The sequence below is a fragment of the Rhincodon typus genome, chromosome 13 (genome assembly GCF_021869965.1).
Source record: "Rhincodon typus isolate 14 chromosome 13, sRhiTyp1.1, whole genome shotgun sequence".
In the NCBI taxonomy this organism is placed as follows: domain Eukaryota; kingdom Metazoa; phylum Chordata; class Chondrichthyes; order Orectolobiformes; family Rhincodontidae; genus Rhincodon; species Rhincodon typus.
Window position 1 is genome coordinate 3,633,453 of NC_063344.1, and position 24,673 is coordinate 3,658,125.

The window sequence follows — 24,673 nt, forward strand, 5'->3', positions numbered from 1 at the left end:
TGCTGTCAGCCAGGAACTGTCCTTTACAGCACACGTAGTGGGAGGGGAATGAAAATGAAACGCTTTTGAGGACAAATAAGTAGTATAACTGATACTTTATTACAAATACAAGCTCGCTTTTGTAAATGTATTGCTATTTATCACCTGATATATTTCACCTGTCTGACCAAAAGCCATTGTAATTGCAGCTACATGAACAAAACTACACAGGTTATACATTCATAGTGTCAACCCATGACTCTATTTCTGATGCCCAGCATCACATATCTTCTCATTGTTCAACATGGGAGAGTCAGATTCTGGAAACCCTTCAAATGGTTGAACCCATTCACTTTTATTCAGCTCAAAAGCAAATTAAAAAAACGAAAAACTGCATTTGCTTCTGGGAACAAACAGAAACCACTTGTCTTTTGATCAACAGGAAATTTAGTCACTGCACTGAGCTAACATCTATTGCAACTATGAATCAGTTAAGTCCTATCGGATTTATTATGCCTGATGCTGCTCTATCGTGTAGTGGGTGATATTTTGCCTGTTCAATGCCATCACCTTACTCCTCAGAAGACTGTGCTGCTTTCCAAGTTCCTCAGTATCCATAACATGTCCTCTTCAGCATAAACTTCAAATGAGCAAAGAGAGGGGATTAACAACTACTTGAATGTAGGCCCAGGATTGAGGAAGCAACACTTCAGCTTCAACACAGCAGAGAGACTGGAGTCAGCAAAAGGATAAATTGACACCCAGGATTTTTTCCTAATTTCAAAGATCTGACTTCTGTCAATCTCACCATAAATCTGCTAACAAATCTTTGATTCCAATCTTTCTACCACAGATCTCTCATACCATTGCAATCAACCTCCTCCAACTAAATATTTTTACTCTAGATTTTGGTACAATCACTGTTGTCTAAATATTGCCCTATTTACACTTGATTGATTTAGTCTACTTTTTGCATTAAAACTACCAGATCAGCAATCCATTGTTCTCCAGTAACAGAAACACATCAATCAATAAACTTCTCCTCAATGCACCCCAAAACTTCATGCCTCTCTCCACTGATACTATCCAGTCTATATTAGAATGATCACAATTATGCTTGCCTTCATCGGTCAAAGTATTGAGTATAAAAGTTGGCAAGTCACATTGCAGCTGTATAAACTTTAGTTAGGTTACATTTGGAGTATTGAGTGTAGTTCTGGTCACCCCACAATAGGAAGGATGTGGAGGCTTTGGAGAGGGTGCAAGATGTAATCAGGATGTTGCATGGATTTGAGTGTGTTACCTATTAGGAGAGGTTGGACAAACTTGGGTTGTTTTTGAGAGCGTCGGAAGCTGAGGGGTGACCTGATAGAAGTTTATAAAATTATGAGACGCCTGAAGAGGGTGGATGGTCTTTTCCCCAGCATGAAAATGAAATACTAGGGGTATAGGTTTAAGACGACAGGGGAAATATTTTAAAGGAGATAGGCGAGGAAAGCTTTTTTTAACAGAGGTAGTAGGTGCCTACAATGTGCTGCCAGGGAGGTGGCAGAAGCAGAGATAATAGCAATGTTTGAGAGGCATTTAAACAGACATGAACAGGCAGGGAAAAGAGGGACACAGATCATGTGCAGGCAGATGGGATTTGTTTAGAGTAGGATCCTGGTTGGCACAGATATGGGAGGGAGGGGGTGCCAAAAGGCCTATTCCTGTGATGTATAGTTCTATGTTCTAAGTTCTTGCATCCGTCTGGAATTTTCTTGCAAATTGCTCCTCCATATCTTTCTCTGATGCCTGATAGAATGAGGCCAGTAGTGTACTGGCAACTTAAATGTTTCTTAACTCTAAGCAAACAGATCGTGTTCTGAGAATGGTCACTGGACCCAAAATGTTAACTTTGCTTTCCGTCCACAGATACTGCCAGACCCGAGCTTTTCCAACAATTCGTGTTTTTATCTCTGATTTCCAGCATCCACAGTTGTTTGGGTTTTTTTTTGAGATTGTGTCCTTAAGCCCCTTCAAGACATCCTCTCTTTCCAGCACATGGCTTCATGTTCAGATGTCGATATTTGCACCAATCTTCTTTGCCATGCTTCATACATTTATATACATGCATTGTAAACTTCATGTCAACCTTAATGCATTTCCTCTTAGTGCAAACCTATCTAATACCTAATTATTGAGACTCTTGTGCTATCTGCCTCTCTCAATCCTTCTTACACCTAGTCTTTGTCCTATCTAATGCTATATCTTGTTGTGCAGCACCCTCTTAAATGCAAAACTCTGCTTTCAGAAAATATTAATAATTATACTTTGGACTATGGTGAGACAGACACAAACAAAAGTGAGTGAATATTTGGACTGGTCTCCATTCCAACAAAGAACGACCAGATAAAGAAGCAATTTTTTTCAATGTTTCAAGTTTGTGAAATATGATTAAAATTAGTAACAAAACATGATACCTTTTCAAATTTTCTGGATGTTTGGGAAAGTCTGGCAATGTCCTCGAGATCCAAAAATAAAATTATGTACATAAGCAGGCCATTAGGAATGCGATCGAGATAATCAAAGTGATGTTGACACAAATTGCAAATATACTTGAGCACTTCATTGCCAAAAATTACATCAATATGAACTAAAAAAAAGAAGAAAGAAACAGATGTTTAGAAAATGTCATTGCTATAATTATCTTTAACTTTCATTCTCTTTAGAAAAATTATTTTGTTAAAGGTTGCAATATTGGTAACAGGGAACGTCCTAACAAGCACTCCGAGATAGATGAATTTTTGTGAAGCAAAGATATGAAGGGATATGGGCCAATGGCAGGCATATGGAGTTAGGCCATAGATCACCATGATCTCATTGAATGGTGGAACAGGCTTGAGGGGCTGAAAGGTCTTTCACTGTTCCTATAGAATCATAGAATCCCTACAGTGTGGAAACAGGTCATTCAGCCCATCAAGTCCATACCGACCCTTTGAAGATCATTCCACCAGATCCACCCCCCTGTACTTTATCCCTATAACCGTGCATTTCCAATAATCCACCTAACCTGCACATCCTTGGACTGTGGGAGGAAACCCACGCAGAGACGTAGAGAATGAGCAAACTCCATACAGAGAGTTGCCTGAGGATGGAATCAAACCCAGGTCCCTGGAACTGTGAAGCAGCAGTGCTAACCACTGAACCACCATGCTGCCCACTGTTCCTATGTTTCAATGTAAGCAAAAACCTACTAGGTCTTGAGGCTATTTCTCTCAATCTGTTTTAAAATACATCATAGCTACTGAAGTATTTGCAAGTTAATCATTAAATCCTGCAGACACACAGAAAACTCCAAATGCCAACCGGTTCAAAATTTAAAAATCCAAACTCAGAAATAAATGGTATGAGATATATATAAATCACACATTTTACGTAATATTAGAAGTAACATTCCTTTATTCTCCACAGGGAATATTGCTCAGAAGAACAGATCAATTTTCACTATGTCCTATAGTAATTTTCTTGGTGCCATTCTGAGGTCATTTTTGTGATATGAAAAAAAGAAATTGATTTAAAGAGCAGGTTTGATTTAGATACACTTTTTTTTTGGGAAATTTCGGCTAGCTCTACGGAACTTAAAACATACAGAATCTTGTGCCAATTGGCTTTCACTTACCCTGGTTATCCATTTGGTATTACAGTACCTCAATATATATTCTGCAAATTTGGATCAGATTTACAAGTCTGAGTCCATAGCATTAGTGGATTGAAAAGATTAATAATAATTAATGTTTAACTGCAACCTTTTCAAAGCTTGTAATATTGTTTGCTTTCATTCTGATGATTATTTGCTAAATCCAAACTCTACTGAGCACAAGGTATGTGCTTCACAGCTGATTGAAGCCACATTGCTTGAAAATTGAATCTTTATAAAAATTAATCAATAACCTCCACCAGTTGCAGCCAATGTCTAATTATGAACCATAAAAATGTTAGGGGGAAAAAAAATCTAATTGGTCCATTAATTGGTGCATGGTTATTAAACCTCAATTTGATTGCGTATGCACATAACAGAGTGAACTTATCTGATTTGACAAATATTTCAGGGTAATTTTTGAAAATTTACCTATCTATCTATCTATCTATCTGTGAGATAATAGGCAGATACTGATGTTATTCAACCAATCTACACTTAAAAAACACAGAACATAATGTCTAACCTTAGATGTGCTTTTTGATTGGACAGTGCAATCTTGCAGGGGCCTGTACTCTGCAATAAAAAGGAAAACACCCAAAGATTGCATCTTTTTTGAATAGGCAAGAGTATGGGGAACATGCATTTGCCATGGCAATACCTCAAGCAATCAAAGCTAACTTGCAGACCAATTAGTACCCCTTTTTCTCAAGCAATATAAAATTTTTGTTCTGTTTAAAATCTGATATGCATGTGGCTGTCTTGACGATTGCAAGAAAAGATTTGACAGGTCTTTTTTTTTCCAGCAATATTTTGAAAGATTGTGGTCCAAAATGATGATGGAGTAGTGGCACTCTGTCCGAGCTCCTGGACCAGGGCTAGTCTGCTTCCGTGTGCTTCCTTTTTACTTTTGCTTTTTGCTCTTTTCTTTTACAGTTGTTTTTTTATTTCTCTTTGCAGGCAGGGTTGAAGCAGGCCCGACCTCCTGAGCATGTGCAGCCGCAAAAGCAGGAGGTGGCTCCTTTGGGAGAGTGAATCCAGCGCGGAGGAGAGAGAGTCCTCGGACACATTGCGATGGCAGCGAGAGTAGGCCCAGCAGCGAGAAATGGCACTGGAGCATGGCGGCTTCAACATTGGTGGCCCCAGCGCAGGACTTGAGGCAGTGGCAGTGGGATGGGTTTTCAAGATGGTGGCGACAGCAGGGCAGCTTCTGCAGTCAGTGGAGAAGGCGGCATTGGCTGCAGTAGGCCCAAATCAGTACTCCTGGCTGTTGACAGGAACGGCAGTCACATCGGCGGTGACCTGGTTGGCCTGGTGTGGTGCTGAAGCAGTGGCAGCGGTCCCAGGCTGGGGACTCCTGGAATGGACTGTGATGTGGGGTCATTGATAGGCATGGAGTCCTTGTCGAGAAAATTGCTATGGGAGTAAGAACTCTGTAGTTATATTTTAATCATATCTTAATATTTTCTGTAATTCAAAATGGCGCCAGAGCTTGTTGACGTATTTACACTTTTCACTGAATCATTTGTTAAATACAAGTGACAATAAATCATTAAATTCAATCCAGATTTTCAAATGTTTCTAACGGCCAACATAGCAAGTTCTTATCCATAGCACTGTATCTCCATAGGCTGATTTGTTGAGATACAAAAAAAGCATGCAACCAGTCTCCTGTGAATGAGACTGGTTGATCACTGAATAACATTAGTTGGATATTAATGCAAATATCTTCTGAAGGTGCTCCAGTAACATTCAAAATAGAACTCTGACATCTGACAGAATGTGGGCTCGCACAATTTATACTAGTATGGCTACAATCTTTGCAACTGGTAGAGAATGAATGCAATGCACCCAGATCCTATTTGGAAGGGAGAATTAGGAAGACATTTATCAATATCAGCAGAACAACCAAGGAAGGTATGTACACCATGGCTGACAATATCATCTGTCATATGGTGGAGTCACTTATCCACAAATGAGAGGTCAGCTAGTTTAAATGCAACAGTGGTGCCCTGATTATGCATATTATCAGGTGCATAATATGTTAAACTGAAATGTGATAGAGTTCCTAATTCCAGAGGCCTTAGAACTATGTTTCTACTGGGTCTCAAAGCAAAAAAAAACTTTAGGAGTGCAGTGTCCAAACTCAGTGATCAGGCACTAGCAGCCCTGAGACACAAGGTCCTGCAGAAAGCAAACTACTTGAAATAAAAGGTCCCACCGAAGTTACTTGGATGGAGGTAATGAATATGGACAGAGACCTTGGAGTCCAGGTTCATAGTTCCCTGAAAGTGGAGTCACAGGTAGACAGGATAGTGAAGAAGGCATTTGGTATGCTTGCCTTTATTGGTCAGTGCATTGAGTATAGGAGTTGGGAGGTCATGTTGCAGCTGTATAGGACATTGGTTAGACCACTTTTGGAATACTGCGTTCAGTTCTGGTCTCCTTGCTATTAGGAGGAGGTTGTGAAACTTGAAAGGGTTCAGAAAAGGTTTACAATGATGTTGGCAGGGTTGGAGGGTTTGAGCTGAAGGGAGAGGCTGAATAGGCCGGGGCTATTTTCCGTGGCAGGTCGGAAGCTGAGGGGTGACCATATAGAGGTTTGTAAAATCATGAGGGGCATGGATAGGATGAATAGACAAGGGCTTTTCCCCGGGGTGTGGGGAGTCAAAAACTAGAAGGCATAGGATTAAGGCGAGAGGGAAAAGATTTAAAAGGGACCTAAGGGGCAATTTCTTCACGTCGGTGGTGATGCATGTATGGAATGAGCTGTCAGAGGAAATGATAGATGGAGGCTGGTACAATTACAATATTTAAAAGGCATCTGGGTGGGTACATGAATAGGAAGGGTTTAGAGGAATATGGGCCAAATGCTGGGCAAATGTGACTAGATTAATTTACGATATCTGGTTGGTATGACTTCCCAACTCCTATACTGAATGCATTGACCAATGAAGGCAAGCATACCAAATGTCTTCTTCACTATCAAATTGGCAAGGGTAGCCTGGAGGCAGAGTTCATGAATGTATTAGAGATTGTTTCTTGGAGCAGTATGTTGTGAAACCAACCAGGGAGCAGGCTACCCTGGATTTGGTATTGTGCAATGAGGGGAAATTAATTGATGACATCATAGTTAAAGATCCTCTCGGGAGTAGTGACCACAATGTGATAGAATTCAGAATTCAGTTCGGGATGAGAAAGTGCAGTCCCACAGTAGTGTTCTGGAATTAAACAAAGGAAATTACATAGGCATGAGGACAGATTTGGCCGGAGTAGATTGGGCAGGAAGGCTAAAATATAAGACAGCAGATGAGCAGTGGCAGTTGTTTAAGGAGCTACTCAATTCCTCAAAACTAAAATATATCCCAGTGAGGAAGAAACATGATAAGTGGGTTAAAAAACATCCACGGCTAAACAAGGAGGTCAAGGACAATATAAAGTCAAAAACTAAGGTAAACTATGTTGCAAAGGCCAGTGGCAGGCAGGAGGATGGGGAAACTATCAAACATAAACAAAGGGATACTAAAAAACTAATAAAAAGCACTAAGTTAAATTACAAAAGAAAGCTAGCACAAAATATCAAAAGGATCGAAAAAGCTTCTGTAGGTGTATAAAAGGCAAGAGAATCGCTAAGGTGAATGTTGGTCCCTTGGAAGATGAAACTGGAGAGTTAATAGTGGGGAACACTGAAATGGCAGCGATATTAAATCAATACTTTGCCTCAGTTTTCATGGTAGAGGACAATTATACCATTCCTATAGGAGCGGGCACGTCAGAGGCAACAGAAAGGATAGAACTTAGAACAATCGACATTGATAGGGTAAAGGTACTCAGCAAACTATTAGGATTGAGGGCAGGCAAGTGTCTCGGCCTGACAGCCTACATCCTAGGGTATTAAAGGACATGGCGGCAGAGATAATGGATCCATTGGTTACAAAATTCCAAAATTTCTTGGACACAGAAAAGGTTCCAGTGGATTGGAAAAATGTTAATGTAATGCCCTTATTCAAAAATGGAGGGAGGCAATATGTGGGAAATTACAGACCAATTACTTTAACATCTGTTTTTGGCATAGTGTTAGAATCTATTATCAAGGAAGCAATATCAGGACGTTTGGTAAATCAAAACGCTATCCATTAGAGTCAGCACGGTTTAATGAAAGGCAAATTATGGTTGACTAATCTGCTAGAGTTCTTCAAAGATGTAACAAGCAAAGTGGGTAATGAGGATCCTGTAGATGTAATATATCTGGACTTCCAGAAGCTGTTTGATAAGGTGCTGCACAAAAGGTTAATTAACAAGATTGGATCATATGGGATTAAGGGTAATTCATTAGCTTGGATTGGTGACTGGCTGATAGACAGAAGACAGAGAATTGGGATAAATTTTTTTTTCTGGATGACAAGAAGTAACTAGTGGGGTGCCATAGGGTTCAGTCCTTGGACCCCAGCTATTTACAATCTATATGAACGACTTGGATACAGGGATAGAAGGCTTTATAGCCAAATTTGCAGATGACAGAAAAATAGATGGAACAGTGAATTGCAATGAGGAAATAAGAACCTTACAAATAGATATAGATAGGTTAGGAGACTGGCCAAAATGTGGCAGATGGAATTTACTGTGGATAAGTGTGAGGTCATGCATTTTGGTCAGAAAAATAGAAAGGCGACCTGTTTTCTAAATGGGGAGAGACTTCGAGGTGTTCCGGCGCAGGGGGATCTGGGTGTGCTCGTTCATGAGTCACAGAAAACTAGCATGTAGGTACAGCAGATAATAAAGAAAGTGAATGGAATGTTGGCTTTTAAAACTAAGGGAATAGAATATAAAAGGTAAGGAAGTATTGTTGCAACAATACAAAGCATTGGTGAGACCACAACTGGAGTATTGTGCACAGTTTTGGTCCCCTTATTTGAGGAAGGATGTAGTGGCATTGGATGCAGTTCAGAGGAGGTTCACTAGATTGATCCAAGAGATGAAGGGTTTGTCGCATGAAGAGAGATTGAACAGTTTCACCAATACTCTCTAGAATTTAGAAGAATGAGAGGAGATCAAATTAAGGTATTCAAGATGATAAAAGATATAGATAAAATAGATGTGGAGCAGATGCTCCCTCTTGTGGGGCATTCTAGGACAAGAGGTAAGAGTCTTAGGATAAGGAGTAGCAAATTTAAAACAGAGTTGAGGAGAAACTACTTTTCCCAATTGTGAATCTGTGGAATTCACTACCCAAAATGTGGTGGATGTTGAGGCAGTGAGTAAAATTAAGGAGGTGTTAGACAGATTTTTAATTGGTAATGGATTGAAGAGTTATGGGGAGAAGGCAGGAAAACAGGGGTGAGAAGCATATCAGCCATGATCAAATGGTGGAGCAGACTTCGATGGGCCAAATAGCCTAATTCTGCTCCTATATCTTATCAACTTATGAACTATCTTGTCTACCTGGGATTCCACTTGCAAGGAATTACGAACCTGCACTCCAAGGTCTCTTTGTTCAGCAACATTCCCCAGAACCTTACTATTGAGTGTATAAGTCCTGCCCTGATTTATCTTTCCAAAATGCAACACCTCACATTTATCTAATTTAAACTTGATCTGCCACCCCTCAGCCCATTGACCCAACTGATCAAGGTAACCTTCTTGACTGTCCATGACATCTCCAATTTTGGTGTCATCTGCAAACTTACTAACCATACCTCCTATGTTCATCCAAATTATTTATATAAAATGACAAAAAGCAGTGGACCCAGCACCAATCCTTGTGGCACACCGCTGGTCACAGGTCTCCAGTCTGAAAAGCAACCCTCCACCACCACCCTCTGTCTTCTACCTTCGAGTTAGTTCTGTATCCAAATGGCTAGTTCTCACTGTGTTACATGTGATCTAGACTTGCTCACCAGTCTACCATGAGGAACCTTGTTGAATGCCTTAATTGAAGTCCATACAGAACACGTCCACCACACTGCCCTCATCAATCCTCTTTGTTACTTCTTCAAAAAACTCAATCAAGTTATTGAGACATGATTTCCCACGCATGAAGCCAAGTTGACTTTCCCTAATCAGTCCACCTTTCTAAATACATGTAAATCCAATCCCTCAGGATTCCCTCCAACTTTCCCACCACTGTTGTCAGGCTCACTGGTCTATGGTTCCCTGGCTTTTCCTAACCACATTGCTAAAATAGTGGCACCACTTTAGACAACCTGCAGTCTTCTGGCACCTCACCTGTGGCTATCGATGATACAAAAATCTCAGCTAGAGGCCCAGCAATCACCTCCCTAGCTTCCTACAGAGTTCTAGGGCACATCTGATCAGGTACTGGGGATTTATCCACCTTTGTGCATTTTAAGGTGTCCAGCACCTCCCCCTCTGTAATATGGACATTTTTCAAGATGTCGCTATTTATTTCCCCACGTTCTCCATCTTCCATATCTTTCTTCACAGTAAACACTGACGCAAAATACTGGTTTAGTATCGCCCCTATCTTCTGCAGTTCCACACACTGACGGATCTTTAAGGGGCCCTATCTCTCACTTGTTACCCTTTTGCCCTTAAATGTATTTGTAGAATCCCTTTGGATTCTCATGTCCCTTCTTTACTCTCCTGATTTCCCTCTTCAGTATCCTCCTACTGCCTTTATACTCTTCTAGGGATTCACTCGATCTCTGCTGTCTATACCTGACATATGCTTCCTCCTTTTTCTTGACCAAAACCTCAATTTCTCTAGTCATCCAGCATTCCCTACACCTACCTGCGTTGCCCTTCACCCTTAACAGAAACGTACTGTCCCTAGACTCTCGTTACCTCATTTTTGAAGGCTTCCCATTTTCCAGATGTTTACCTGCAAATATCTGCCACCAATGAACTTTTCGAAGTTCTTGCCTAATACCGTCAAAATTGACCTTCCTCCAACTTAGAACTTCAACTTTTAGATCCAGTCTATCCTTTTCCATCACTATTTTAAAAACCAATAAATTTATGGTCACTGGTCCCAAAGTACTCCTCCACTGACACATCAGTCACCTGCCCTACCTTATTTCCCATGAGTAGGTCACGTTTTGCACCTTCTCTAGTAGGTACATCCACAAACTGAATCAGAAAATTTTCTTGTACACACTTAATAAATTCCTCTCCATCCAAGCCCTTAACACTATGCCAGTCCATGTTTGGAAAGTTAAAATCCCTTGCCACAACCACCCTATTATTCTTACAAATAAGTGAGATCTCTCTACAATTTATTCCTCAATTTCCCACTGACTATTAGGGGGTTTATAGTACAATCCTAATAAGGTGATCATCCCTTTCTTATTTCTCAGTTCTCCCCAAATAACTTCCCTGGGCGTATTGCAAGGAATATCCTCCCTACGTACATCTGTAATGTTATCTCTAATCAAATACACCACTCCTCCTCCTCTCGTCCCCCTTTCTATCCTTCCCATAGCATCTATACCCTGGAACATTAAGCTGCCAGTCCTGTCCATCCCCGAGCCACGTTGCTGTGATTGCTTTGACATCCGAGGTCTTGCTGCATTTGAACAAGGACTGCTTCAGTATCTTAGACATCTCCAATGGTGCTGAACATTGTGCAACCATTGGCAAACATTCCCACCTCTGACCTCATGATGGAGGGAAGGTCATTGATGAAGTAGCTGAAAATGGTTGGGCCGAGGACACTACCCTGAGGAACTCCTGCAGAGATGTCCTGGAGCTGACTGCCCTCCAAAAACAGCAGCCATATTCTTATGTGCCAGGTATGAGTCAAACTGGGGGAGAATTTGTCTCCAATTCCCACTGACTCCAGTTTTGCGACGACTCCTTGATGCCACATTCTGTCAAGTGTGGCTTTGACATCAAGAGCAGTCACTCTCACCTCACCTCTGGATTTCAACTCTTTTGTCCAAACTTGAACCAAGGCTATATTGAGGTAAGGAGCTGACTGGTCCTGGCAGAATCCAAACTGGGTGTTGGTGAGCAGATTATCACTAAGTAGTGCTGCTTGATAGCATTGCTGATGACACTTTCCATCACGTTATTGATGATCCAAGAGTAGACTGATTGGGGGTAATAGCTGAGGTGGATATTTTACAATTAATTCATGGGACGTGGACATTGCTGGCCATGCCACTATTTATTGCCCTTTCCCAATTGCCCAGAAGGCAGTTGACAATTAACCACATTGTTGTAGTTCTGGAGTGACATGTAAACCAAACCGGGTTGGGATGGCAGATTTCCTTCCCTAATGGACCAGATGAGTTTTTCCCCACAAACAACAACGGTTTCATGGTCATCATTAGATTCTTAATCCCAGATTCTTTTTTTATTGAATTCAAATTCTACCATCTGCCATGGTGAGAATTGATCCAGGACATTACCTGGGTCACTGGATTAATACTTTAGTGATAATAGCACTAGGCCATCGCCTTCCATTTTGTCCTGCTTTTTGCGTACAGGAGATGCGTGGGCAATTTTCCACATTATCGTTTAGGTGTTCAGTGTCATAGTGGCACTGGAATGGCTTGGCTGTAGGCATGGCATGTTTGGAGCGCAAGTCATAGAGTCATACAGCATGGAAACAGATCCTTTGGTCCAATTAGTCCATGTTAACCATGTTTTCAAACTAAACTAGTCCCACTTGCCTGTGTTTGGCCCATATTCCTCCAAATCTTTCCTATTCATGTACTTATTTAAATGACTTTTAAATACTCTTACCGTACCTGCATCCACCACTTTCTCTGGCAGTTCATTCCACATACGAACCACTCTGTGTAAAAAAAGTTGGCCCTTGTGTCCTTTCTATAACTTTCTCCTCTCACCTTTAGTTTGAACTCCCCCACTCTGGGGAAAAGACTGTTGTTATATTCACCTTACCTATGCCCCTTATGATTTTATAAACCTTTAATAAGGTCATCCCTCAACCTCCTATACGCCAGTGAAAAACATCCTAGCCTATCCAGCCTACCTTTATAACTCAAACCTTCCATTCCCGGCAACATTCTGGTAACCCTCTCCAATTTAATAACATCCTGCACATAGCAGGGCAGCCAGAACTGTAGTCAGTACTCCAGAAGAGGCCTCACCAACGTCCTATACAACCTCAACATGACACCCCAACTCCTATACTCAAAAGGTCTGAGCAATGCAGGCTAGTATGCTAAACACCTTCTTAAGCACCCTGTCTACATGTGATGCAAATTTCAAAGAATTGTGTACCTGAAACTCTAGGTCTCTCTGTTTTACAATGCTACCCAGGGCCCTACCATTAACTGTATAAGTCCTGCCTTTGTTTGTTTTACCAAAATGCAATACCGCATATTTATCCAAATTAAACTCCATCTGCCACTCCTCAGCCCATCGACCCAATTGATCAAGATTTCTTTGTAATCTTAGATAACCTTCTTCACTGTTCACTACACCACCAATCTTGGTGTCATCCGCAATCTTACTAACCATGTCTCCTAAATTCTCATCCAAATCATTTGTACAAATGACAAACTACTATGGACCCAGTACTGCAGAACACCACTGGTCACAGGCCTCCAGTCTGAAAAACAACCTTCTATCACCACCCTCTGTTTCCTACCTTCCAGCCAATTTTGTATCAAATTGGCGAGCTCTCCCTGAATCCCATGTGATCTAAATTTACTAATTAGTCTCCCATGCAGAACCTTGTCAAAGGCTTTACTAAAGTCCATGAAAACAACGTCTACCACTCTGCCACCTATCTTTTTGGTTACTTTTTTAAAACACTCAATCAAGTTTGGCAGTCTTCAATGTCATCATATTGTCGAGGCCCAAAGCCTTTGTGGCATCCAGCTTCTCCAACTGTTTCTTGATATCACCATGGACTGAATTGGCTGAAGACTGCGACAGGGAACTTTTGAGGGGGTCAAGGTGGATCATCCACTTAACACTACTGGCTGAAAATTGTTGCAAATGCTTCATCCTTTCCTTTTGCACTGATGTTCTGGGCTCTGGCATTATTGAAGATGGCATATTTGTGGAGCTTCCTCCTCCAGTAAGTTATTTAATTGTCTACCGCTATTCACAACTGGATGTGGCAGGGCTGCAGAGCTTCAGTAGGATTCATTGGTTGTGGGATCACTCAGCTCTATCGCTTGCTGTTTCTCTTGTTTGGCACACAAATAGATTATTTTAATTCATTCGTTGGATGTGGGTGGCCAGGCCAGCATTTATTGCTCATCCTAACTGCCCAGTGGCAATGGCAGATATACAAAGGGATCTTGACATGCAAGTCCATAGCTCCCTGAAAGTGCAAATACAAGTGGATAAGGTAGTAAAGAAGACATACAGCATGTTTGCCTTCATTGGTCAGTGCATTGAGTATAAAAAGTTGGCAAGCCATGTTGCAGCTGTATTAAAAAACTGCAGTTAGGTCACATTTGGAGTTTTTTGTGCAGTTCTGATCACCACGCTGTTGGAAAATTGTGAATGCTTTGGAGAGGGTGTATAAGAGGTTTACCAAGGCGTTGATTGGATTGGAGTGTATTCGCTATAAGCAGAGGTCAGACAAACTTAGATTCTTCTTGCTAGAGCGTTGGAAGCTGAGGACCAACTTGACAGGAAGTATATAAAATTATCAGAAGCATGGCCAGGGTGGATAGTCGGAGTCTCAATCCCAGATGTGAATGTCAAATATTAAGGACTATAAGTTGAAGGGGAGAGGTGGAAAGTTTAAAAGGAGATGTGCAAGGAATTTTCTTTTAACTCATGGAGGGTTGTAGATGCCTTGAACGCACTGCTGGGGAGGTGGTAGACGCAGATAGTGTAGTGAATGCAATGAGGTCAGCCAGCTGGACACTACAGAATATGAGTTCCCTGCGTGGACCAGATAACAGCCCCAGTTACGGGCTGATAAATAAAAAAAAAGTCAGAGACTGACACACTCTGGTACCGGACTCTGAATCAGGCAGTACTGAAGTCAAGGACTGCTCATGTGTAAATAATGGGAGACTTGATGACGGGATACTGGCCTCTGTGGAGTTATTTCAAATAGGATAGTAACATTTAAGAGGCATTTAGACAGACACATGAACACATGAGGCTGCAGATTGCAGTATGATTCTATTACTGCTGATGGCCCACAGTTCATCATGGATGCCAAGACTTGAGCTGCTAGATCTATGTAAAGGTTGTCCCATATAGCATGGTGATAGGGTTGGATGACAAGATGGTGAGTATCTTCAACGTGTAAGCAGGCATTTGTCTCCACAACAACGGTGGTCACTCTTACCAATGCTGTCCTGTACAGATGTATCTGTAGCCAGCAGATTGGTAAGGATGAGGTGAAGTATGTTTTCCCTCTTGTTGATTTCCTCATCACTTGCCATAGACACAATCTAGCAGCTATGTCCTTTAGGACCTAATCAACAGTGCTGCTGCTGAGCCACTCTTAATGGTGGACATGGAAATCCCTTACCCAGAGTACATTCTGTGCCTTTGCCATCCTCAGTGCTTCCTTTCAGTGTTGTTTAACATGGAGGAGTACTGATTCATCAGCTGAGGGAGGACAACAATCAGCAGGAGGTTTCCTTGCCCATGTTTAACCTGAAGCCATGCGACTTTGTGGGTCCAGAGTCAAAGTTGAGGACTCTGAGGGCAACTCCTTCCTGAATGTATACCACTGTGCTTACACTTCTGCTGCCTGTGTCCTGATGATGGGACAGGACATATTCAGGGATAGTGATGGTGGTGTCTGGGATGTTGTCTGTAACGTATGATTCCATGAGTATAACCGTGTCAGGCTGTTGCTTGACTAGTCAGCGAGACAGCTCTCCCAATTTTGGCACAAGCCCCCAGTTTTAGTAAAGAGGACTTTGCCGGGACAACAGGGCTGTTGTTGGCAGTTTTCGTTTCCAGCGCCAAAGTTGATGCTCAGTGGTCAGTCTGTTTCCATTTCTTTTTTCCTTTCTAGCAACTGTTAAAACTCAATGGCTTGCTCAGCCATTTCAGAGACCGGTTAAGAGTCAAACATATTGCTGTCACTTGTAGGCTAGACCAAGTAAGGTTGACAGTTTCCTTCTGTAAAGGATATTAGTGAACCAGATGGGTTTTTCCTGACAGTTGACAATGGCTGCATGGTCATCATCTCTGAATTCCAGATTTCTATTGAATTTAAATTCCACCACGTGCCATGGCAGGATTTGAACCTGGCTCCCCAGAACATTATCTGGATTATCTCATTATCTCAGAACATTATCTTTGGATTAATAGTTCAGCGATAATATTCACTGGGCCGAAGCCTCCCCCATATGTGTATACATAGCAATTTTAACTATATCCTCTCAATTTTATACATGCAACAAATGTAATTCGTCTGGTACCATAAACTCCTTTACCTTGTAGCATGTAATTCTCCAAGAAATCCTGGTGAGAGTTTATTTGCTCACCAGGATGTACATTTCGAAATTCCCTTCGAAGAGAAATTTTCCACCATCTCCAGATTACCTGTAGTTGGATGGAAATACAGATAGTCATAACATAACCTCCATATGCAAGGTTCACTTGGTCTTTACATCTGAATTTTGATAACAAATGTTTTTGAATTTGTCCTTCTACTCCCTTACAAATTTGTGCATAATTTTGATGAGGCTTCAATTTAAAATTAAATTAATATTAAATCACAATAAATTTATAATAAATCTTTAGAAGAAACTTTTCATGTTACAGAGTCTTGAATTGTTTCATTTCCTTTATTACTGATTTGGATAAAATGCTGAATCATGAATAGACACTGTGAGGGGTCAAATTCAACTTTGGTGAGGGCACAAGACAAGTAATGAAGCAGAAACTCATTACGAACCCTGTCTAATTTTCCTAATTATTGGAATTTCTGATGAGACCTAGAATTGACTAATCTGCTTCCTGAGGAGGGTTAGGAAATTTGGCATGTCTGTAAAGACTCTTAGCAATTTTTATAGATGCACCATAGAAAGCATTCTATCCAGATGTATCGTGTAGATGTATGGCAAATGCTCTGCCCAGGACCGTAAGAAACCACAGAGAGCTGTGAACACAGCCCAGTCCATTACACAAGCCAAGCCAACCTTCCATCCATCACATAAAAACTGAAAGAACTGTGGATGTTGTAAATCAGAAACAAAAACAGATGCTGCTGGAAAAGCTCAGCAGGTCTGGCAGCATCTGTGAAGAGAAATCAGAGTTAATGTTTTGGGTCCGGACCTGAAACATTAACTCTGATTTCTCTTTACAGATGCTGCCAGGCCTGCTGAGCTTTTCCAACAACTTCTGTTTTTGCTTTCATCCACGGACTTCATCTATACTTCTTGTTGCTTCGCAAAGGCAGCCAACATAATCAAAGATCCCTCCCACCTCGATTACAATCTCTTCCAACCTCTTCCGTCGGGCAGAAGATACAAAAACTTAAACACACGTGTCAACAGATTCAAGAATAGCTTCTTCCCCACTGTTATTAGACTTAATGGACTTCTCAAATTTTGAATTTAATGTTGATCCTGCTGTTTGTATACCTTCTCTGCAGCTTTAACATTGTATTCCTCACTCTATTCTATTACCCTTATGCACTTTGTATGGTATGATCTGCTGTACTGCACACAGGATAAAACTTTGCGCTATACCTAGGTTCATATGAGAATAATAAATCAAATCAAATCAAATCAAATCATGGAACCAGTGAAGCTGAAACGTGCAAGTTGAGGCATTCAACATGATGGAGTGAACATTAAAATTCTGCTGACAGTCAGGAGAGGGATAGAAGCTAAAAACATAAAATTAAGGAATCTTAGCTCTCAATTAGTATGTATTCTCTTCACAATATTTTAATAGTAACAGCTTTCAGGGCATGTCCCTGTCTTGTTGTAAAGATTCAGGACACATGGGGTTGCAATAGCACAATTAAGAGCCTGTTTTAAATTTAATGCTGGGCAGCTAGATTTTCCAAAGCATGCAATTAATAGTAGCAAAAGATGGTTGAGTAGGTGAGGGTTCTTTCCGGTACTGCTTGTGAGGTAGGAGGAGTATTAATGTTCCCCTGATCCTGCCAATCACAGCCTCTCCTTTCTACTGGGAGCAGCTGTGCCCTACTCTACCAAACTTTAATCTTTGACTCCACTCTTCTGAGTGGGAGATTCCAAATCCCCATGACCCAGCCAAGTCTTGACATTTCTTGTTAGGAACTGTTCCCAATGATCTCCAGATTTGAACTTTTACCACTGTTTTTTCTCTCCAGTAGCAGACCAGATCATTGTTAATCAGATTGTTAACTTTATTTGGACTTTGATACTTATGAGTTGAGGTTTTCCCTCTAACAATCTCATGCTCTTCCCATCTCATCATAAATATTCAAGCTAGCTCATATGTTGGCTCTGCAATTGAAGTTTAATTGGGATAAATGTGAGGTATTGCATTTTGATACAACAAACAAGGGTAGGGCTTATATAATTAATGGTCGAGCCTTAGGTAATGTTGTAGAACAAAGGGACCCAGGGGTGCAGTACATGATTCTTTGAAGTTTGTGTAACATATAGACAGGGTGGTTAAAAAGGCATTTGGCATGCTTGCCTTCATTGCTTAGTCCTTTGAGTTCAGGAATTGGGCAGGGATTGGAGGTTGTACAGAACATTGGTGAGGCCTCTTCTGGAATAGTGTGTCCAGTTCTGGTCGCCCAGTTATAGAAATCAGAAAAGATTTCCCAGGATATTGCCGGGTATGGAAGGTTTGAGTTATAAAGAAAGGCTGGATAGGCTGGGATCGTTTTGCCCAAGCGTAGGAGGTTCAGAAGTGACCATATAGAAGTGTATAAGATAATGAGGAGTATATATAGAGTTAATGAGTTGTCCTTTCCCTAGGATGGGGGATTTCAAGACTAGTGGACACATTTTTTTAAGGTGAGAGGAGAGAGATTTAGAAAAAAACATGAGGGGCAAATTTGTTTTCCCCACACAGGGTGGTTTGCGTGTGGAATGAACTTGCTGAGGAAATAGTGGATGTGGGTACATTACAATGTTTAAAAGACATTTGGATACATATATGAATAGGAAAGGTTTGGAGGGATATGGGCTAGGAGGAGGCAGGTGGGACTAGTTTAGTTTGGGAATATGTTCGGCATGGACTGGTTAGACCGAAAGGTTTGACTCTAATGACTCTGTCTTATTCGTATAGTTCAGTACATTTTTTGGTCTTCTTGCATATAGAACTTTTTTCCTGAAGGTATTCACAAAAGGTCCTTAGACAGCACCTTATAAACCCATGGACACTTCCAACTAGAAGGTCAAGTTCACCCCCAAGTCAATCACCAGCCTAACTTGGAAATACATCATTATTCCTTCACTGTTACTGGGTCAAAATCAGGAGATTCCTTCCCTAAAAGCATTGTGGTTCTATCAACAGCACAAGGCAGGTGATGGTATCGTGGTAATGTCACTGGACTAGAAATCCAGAACTCCATGTTAATATACTGGGAACGTGGGTTCAAAGCCCACGATTGCAGATCTGAATTTTGAAATCTCAAACCACCGTTGAGTATTCTAAAATCCCGTCTGATTCACTAATGTCTTTCCGGTAAGGAAGTCTGCCAACCTTACCTGCTCTGGCTGACACGTGGCTCCAGATGAACAGCAACTTGGTTGATTCTATGGGGAGGTGATGGCCTAGTGGTATTATTGCTGGACTTTTAATCCAGATCTGGGGAAGAGTCACTGGACCCAAAATATTAACTCTGTTTTCTTCTTCACAGGTGCTGCCAGACCTGCTGAGCTTTTCCAGCAACTTTGTTTTTGTTCCTGATTTACAGCATCTGCAGTTCTTTCGGTTTATTTTTTAATCCAGCGACCCAGGTAATGTTCTGGGGACCTGGGTTCAAATCCTGCCATGGCTGATGGTGGAATTTGAATTCAATAAAAATCCGGAATTAAGCATCTCGTGATGACCATGAATTCTTTGTCAATTGCCAGTAAAACCCATCGGGTTCACTAATGTCCTTTAGTGGCAATCACCATCCTTACCTGGTCTGGCCTACATGTGACTCCTCTGGGATATGTAATAAATGCTGGCCTAGCCAGTGATGCCAATATCCCATGAGTGATTAAAAAAACCCAACAATATTATGCATGACGAACTGGCCATTGGGTCGTGATCTCCTGGGTGTCCTTATATCTGCTACAAGTATAGCTGCAGTTAAGATATAATGACAGCAGACATTGTTAATTACAACTGGGAGACTATCAATGATAACTAAGACTTCTGGAAGATCATTGGAAGAAATGAGCATAAACAAAATGCTCAGGTGGTTGTGCAGGGGGTCCAGAGAAAAGAGAGAGCCGTGAATCATGAACTTTCACTCCACTCAGTACCTCTGCAGCAAAAGTGTGATGTTAGAGTACAGCTCCTGGCCCACATAAGGTAATGCTTAACACAGATATGACCATGAGGACACAAACTAGAGTCCTAGGAGATGGAAAGGCTCCATTTACCACTTCTTGATTCATTGAAAATAAGAAACAAAAAAGCAGCTTAACTGCCGGAGTACCACTTTTTATTTACATTTAAGTGGTCCTCCAATGATATCATTGAAGGAATACTAGGTTTAGGTTTGTTTACTTCAGATGCCACATGAAAATAAACCAAAGAGGAATTGACACTGAAGCTGGCGCTTATTTTCAATGTGCAGTGTCAGCCTGAAGCCTGTATTCACTTCTACAAGATTTCAACTTAGAATGTTGGAGCAAGAAACTGCACCATGAGTCCCAGCCAGGCTGCCAGATTCTCTGAAGACTTCCTGAACGTCCTGTTGGAAGTGATCAGAGTAGGAAGGGAAACCTAGATGTGCAAATGCATTGAGGTGAGGGTGGCATTTGGCATGATTTCTTTCATTGGTCAGTGCATTGAGTATAGGAGTTGGGAGGTCATGTTGCAGCTGTAAATGACACTGGTGAGGCCACTTTTAAAATATTGCATACAATTCTGGTCACCCTGCTATAAAAAGGACGCTGTTAAACTTGAGAGTGCAGAAAAGATTTATATAGATGTTGTGGGACTGAAGGGTTTGAGGTTGAGGGAGAAGCTGACTAGGCTGGGGCTTTTTTCCCCTGGAGTGTCAGAGGCTGTGGGTTAACCTTATTGAGGTTTATAAAATCATGAGGGGCATGGATAGGATGAATAGTCAAGGTCTATTTCCGAGGGTGGAGAAATCCAAAACTGGAGGGCATAGGTTTTGGGTGAGAGGGGAGAGATTTAAAAAGGATCTGAGGAGTAACTTTTTCACGCAGAGGATGCTACGTGCATGCCACAGAAAGTGGTGAAGGCTGCTACAATTACAACATTTAAAAGGCATCTGGATGGGTATATGAATAGGAAGGGTTTAGAGGATATGGGCCAAATGCTGGCAACTGGGACTAGGTTAGATTGGGATGTCTGGTCAGCACAGACAAGCTGGACTGAAGGGTCTGTTTCCATGCTGTATAACTCTATGACTATATAACCCCCTCATGTAACTGTGAAATACACAATCACCACTGCTTTCATTACATCAAAGTACAAAGTCATCTGTTACTGTCTAGCTTCTTTATTCTTTTATAACTCAAGTCACTCTATTCCCTCCTGTAGTTCCTTCTCAACCTCCAGTCTTCAGAAGATGAAACTTCAGAAATGGAGACTGCTTGCGATGAAGCACTGTCACAAACTACATTTGTTTCATTACAGAGACTAGCAATGCATTTGCATGTGATGGAACATCCAGCATTAGTAGGAGGTCTGTCAAGGATTCTCTCTCAATATGCCATCAGTCTGTAGCTTACCTTGTGGAATACAGTCATCTCCATGAGTACTGCAGCCAGATCCTACAAGTCAATCTATATTGGTAGATGCTCATAGGCTGGCATGCAGACTGCGCTTGAACTTGTGTTTTGCCTTGGAGAAGAAAATGGGATAAACAAATGGATTGAGGTTCTGTTGACATTACTCTCATTCTGAAGTCTGTTGTTCAGCATATACACTTTCATCAAAAATAGAGGTGTTGAGCCCCAGTCCCTGGTGATCACAGTGGCTAAGTGGGAACAATGCATGCTGCTCTGTCAGGATGTCAATATATCTACTTTCTTACCATTCGCTCAACCAATACCAGTAAATGTACCTATATGTCAGCTGGTCCAAACTAATTTAGTGCTACAATTATCAGCCAGGCCTTTGGCCTGTCCAGTGGCAATGCAGTTGCTGGTCCAACTTCATCAGTTTCTTTCTTCCCTTCACTTAATTCTTCATTATTTGATGATTTCTCCTCTTGTTAACAATGCTTTTTCCAATTCTAATCTATTGCGCATTGCCAGATTGAACAAACTGCATTGATGTGGATCACTTTGAACAGGCCATATTGTCGGAGTCCCCGGAGCAATCATTGTACTTGAAACTATGCTTTCAAATGCTAATAGTTTGCTTAGTGACATTCCTAGTAATTCCATGGCTCTCACTATGTAAATGGGAGGATTGGAGAGGGATGTCATTGATGAGATGTGAAGTAGTATTCCTCATGTCCTAGTCACCATCTTCAGGTTCCTAGATGGCTGAGAAAGGGGAAGGACAAGAGTTGCAGAATGAAGGATTCATGACAGCTGCCAATGAAACTGATGTGGACTTCATTATCCTTCACTTGTGATTACTGACAAGTTTTTGGCTTACCTTCTTATATCCTGATAGCTATAGGAGTGTAATCTGTTGCACCCTGGAAATGAGGGAAAACAGCAAATACTGCAAATTTGAAGCTTTCTCATTCTGGTCGTCAGCATTCACTGCACAAGTATTATACTGGATGACTTAAGAAGCAGCATATTGGTTACCTGTTTTATGGACTGCAGAATTAGAGTTGAGGAACATGTCCCCACTTTGCAGCCTCCAGCAAAAATTTTTAAGGCTGATTTTGAAAGCTGCTGGAAAATCTTCCTGAAACACCTATATGATAAATGTAGAAGTATCTTGTACAGCTCCTCAAAAGAGATTTGTTCTCTTATAGATCCCATTAGTTGGATAAGCCCATCTACATGTAGAATCCCCTCCTTCGCTGTCTTCTAACAGGTCTACTTGCTGCTTATTCAGGTTTGTTAGCCTGTTACTGCTGCTTCTCAGCCTCCAATGATTTGTCCATCCAGAAGAATGATGCTATTTGACAAGAGAGTTCTTGTCACGACTGTGTGGAGAAATGCATTCTAACATCTTTCCTGAATAATCTAGTCCAATTTCTTAGACTATGCCCTCTGGTTCTAGAATTCTCAACCAGTGGAAATATTTATCTTTATGTACACTGTCTTTCCCTGTTTCCTACAGTTCAGAAAGAGGCCATTCGTCCCATTGAGTCTACAATGACCCTCTGGAGAACATCCCACTCAGATTTTGTCAAGCTTCCTTTGCAATATGACTGTCTTGTTGCACTCTAGGTGTCATCTTCAGGCATATGATTTTCCTGACAAACTGACAGTCTCACTAACTTTCAGCCACTCCAAGGCAGGGGGTAGAACATTTGCCCTTGATTTATTATCTACCATGCAATTAGTACAGTTTTTCCTATTAAAGTGAAGCATATCTGAGTGACAGCACATTGCACTAGTCTATAAACACATTTGTAAATAGAGAATATCTTGTTGATGCTAAAGTGGCCAGCGGAATTGGATGCCGGGGTGTCTGCACAAGTGGCAGTGATGACAGTACACTAACGTTTAAAAGACACCTGGATGGGTATATGAATAGGAAGGTTTAGAGGGATATGAGCCATATGCCAGCAAATGGGATAAAATTAACTTATGATATCTGGTCGGCATGGTCGAGTTGGACTGAAGGGCCTGTTTCCGAGCTGTACCTCTCTATGACTCTAAGCTGCTGCAACAGAATCTTCTGGCTGCCAATCTGGCTATTCTGTTATTTGCTGACTACCTCACCTCCACCAGACCCCGCGTTGCAGTTGGCTGCTACCCCATCCTCTCATTACTGGCTGTCAGCCACTTCACTGTTGGCTGTATCCCTCACCACATGGCTCACCATTTAGGGCTCTTTGAGCGCAGTCACTGTGCTGCCTAATGGTGTTGTTGGCGATAAATGCAGGCTTTGAGAAGATTAAACAAATGGATTCAGATAATTCTGAGGAATAGCAATTACAGTAAGGTTTCTGTTCGTCTCTGATAGTTTATTGTTAGGACTGAACACATTATTTTTGGCCAGTAACTTTGATCCTGTGCCCTTTAGAAATGTGGAACATACCTGAAATTCAAGTATGTAGGCAAGTGAGGCGTCATACTGGCAGTTAGTGAAGAAGTTAAGATGCCAGGTGGTAATGGTTGCCAAGTGGGAGGCTGCCAGGTAAATGATTAATGCTTAGCTTACATCAGAATTGATGGACGGATGTGTTAATTCTGGTGACAAGGTAGGAGGCTGTAGGGTCCAGTGATGGGGTGGAGGGCCTTTTGGATCAGGTTGAGGGCGGAATGTCAGGTACAGGGTTTAGGTTGGTAGTGAGTTGGGAAGTTGATCAGGGTGGTTGTCAGGTAACCAGGGGATCTTGGAGGTATAGTTGGGGAGTGACAGCGGTGAGTTTAGGAAGTCAATTTAATAATTTCCCAGGGTTATTCTAAGTTTTCATCCTCTAAATGTTTCCTCGGTAACTATTAGCTTAACTGAAGTGGAGCTCTCTGAATTTAATGAATCCTTTCAGAGGGTTCCATGCAAAGGGGAACTGCCCAAAAGAATCTTCAATTTTCCCAGTAATTTCCATGAAGTATACATCTGGAATTCCACATGTTCCTGGTGTGCAACTCCAATGACTATCTGGCCATCAGAATATCTGGGCCAGTGTGATGCAAATGTGAAGAAAAATGTAAATAATAGACTATGCCAAGGCACTTCGTGGGACATTATGGAATAAAAGATAACAATGAGCCACGTAAGTAAAGGCAATGACCAGTCAGATCCAAGTTGACCAGAAAATGTCACACTGAGATCAAATTCAGATTCACACAGGCCCACGATGATCAGCGAGAT

The 24,673-nt window shown here is 41.4% G+C and overlaps 1 protein-coding gene across 3 annotated transcripts in view; it reads right to left on the bottom strand.

Moving 5' to 3' along the window:
* Window positions 1-24,673, bottom strand: part of LOC109929797 (F-box only protein 36) — a 77,569-nt gene that overhangs the window by 20,032 nt on the left and 32,864 nt on the right. For 2 of the 3 annotated variants that reach the window (XM_048604691.1, XM_020529374.2), the window contains exons 2-3: window positions 16,015-16,123; window positions 2,442-2,614 (exon numbers count right to left, since the gene is read on the bottom strand). In XM_048604691.1, the coding sequence (XP_048460648.1) occupies window positions 2,442-2,614; window positions 16,015-16,123 (282 nt within the window). The remainder of the gene's footprint in view (window positions 1-2,441; window positions 2,615-16,014; window positions 16,124-24,673) is intronic. The other variant, XM_048604692.1, reaches the window with a different exon arrangement.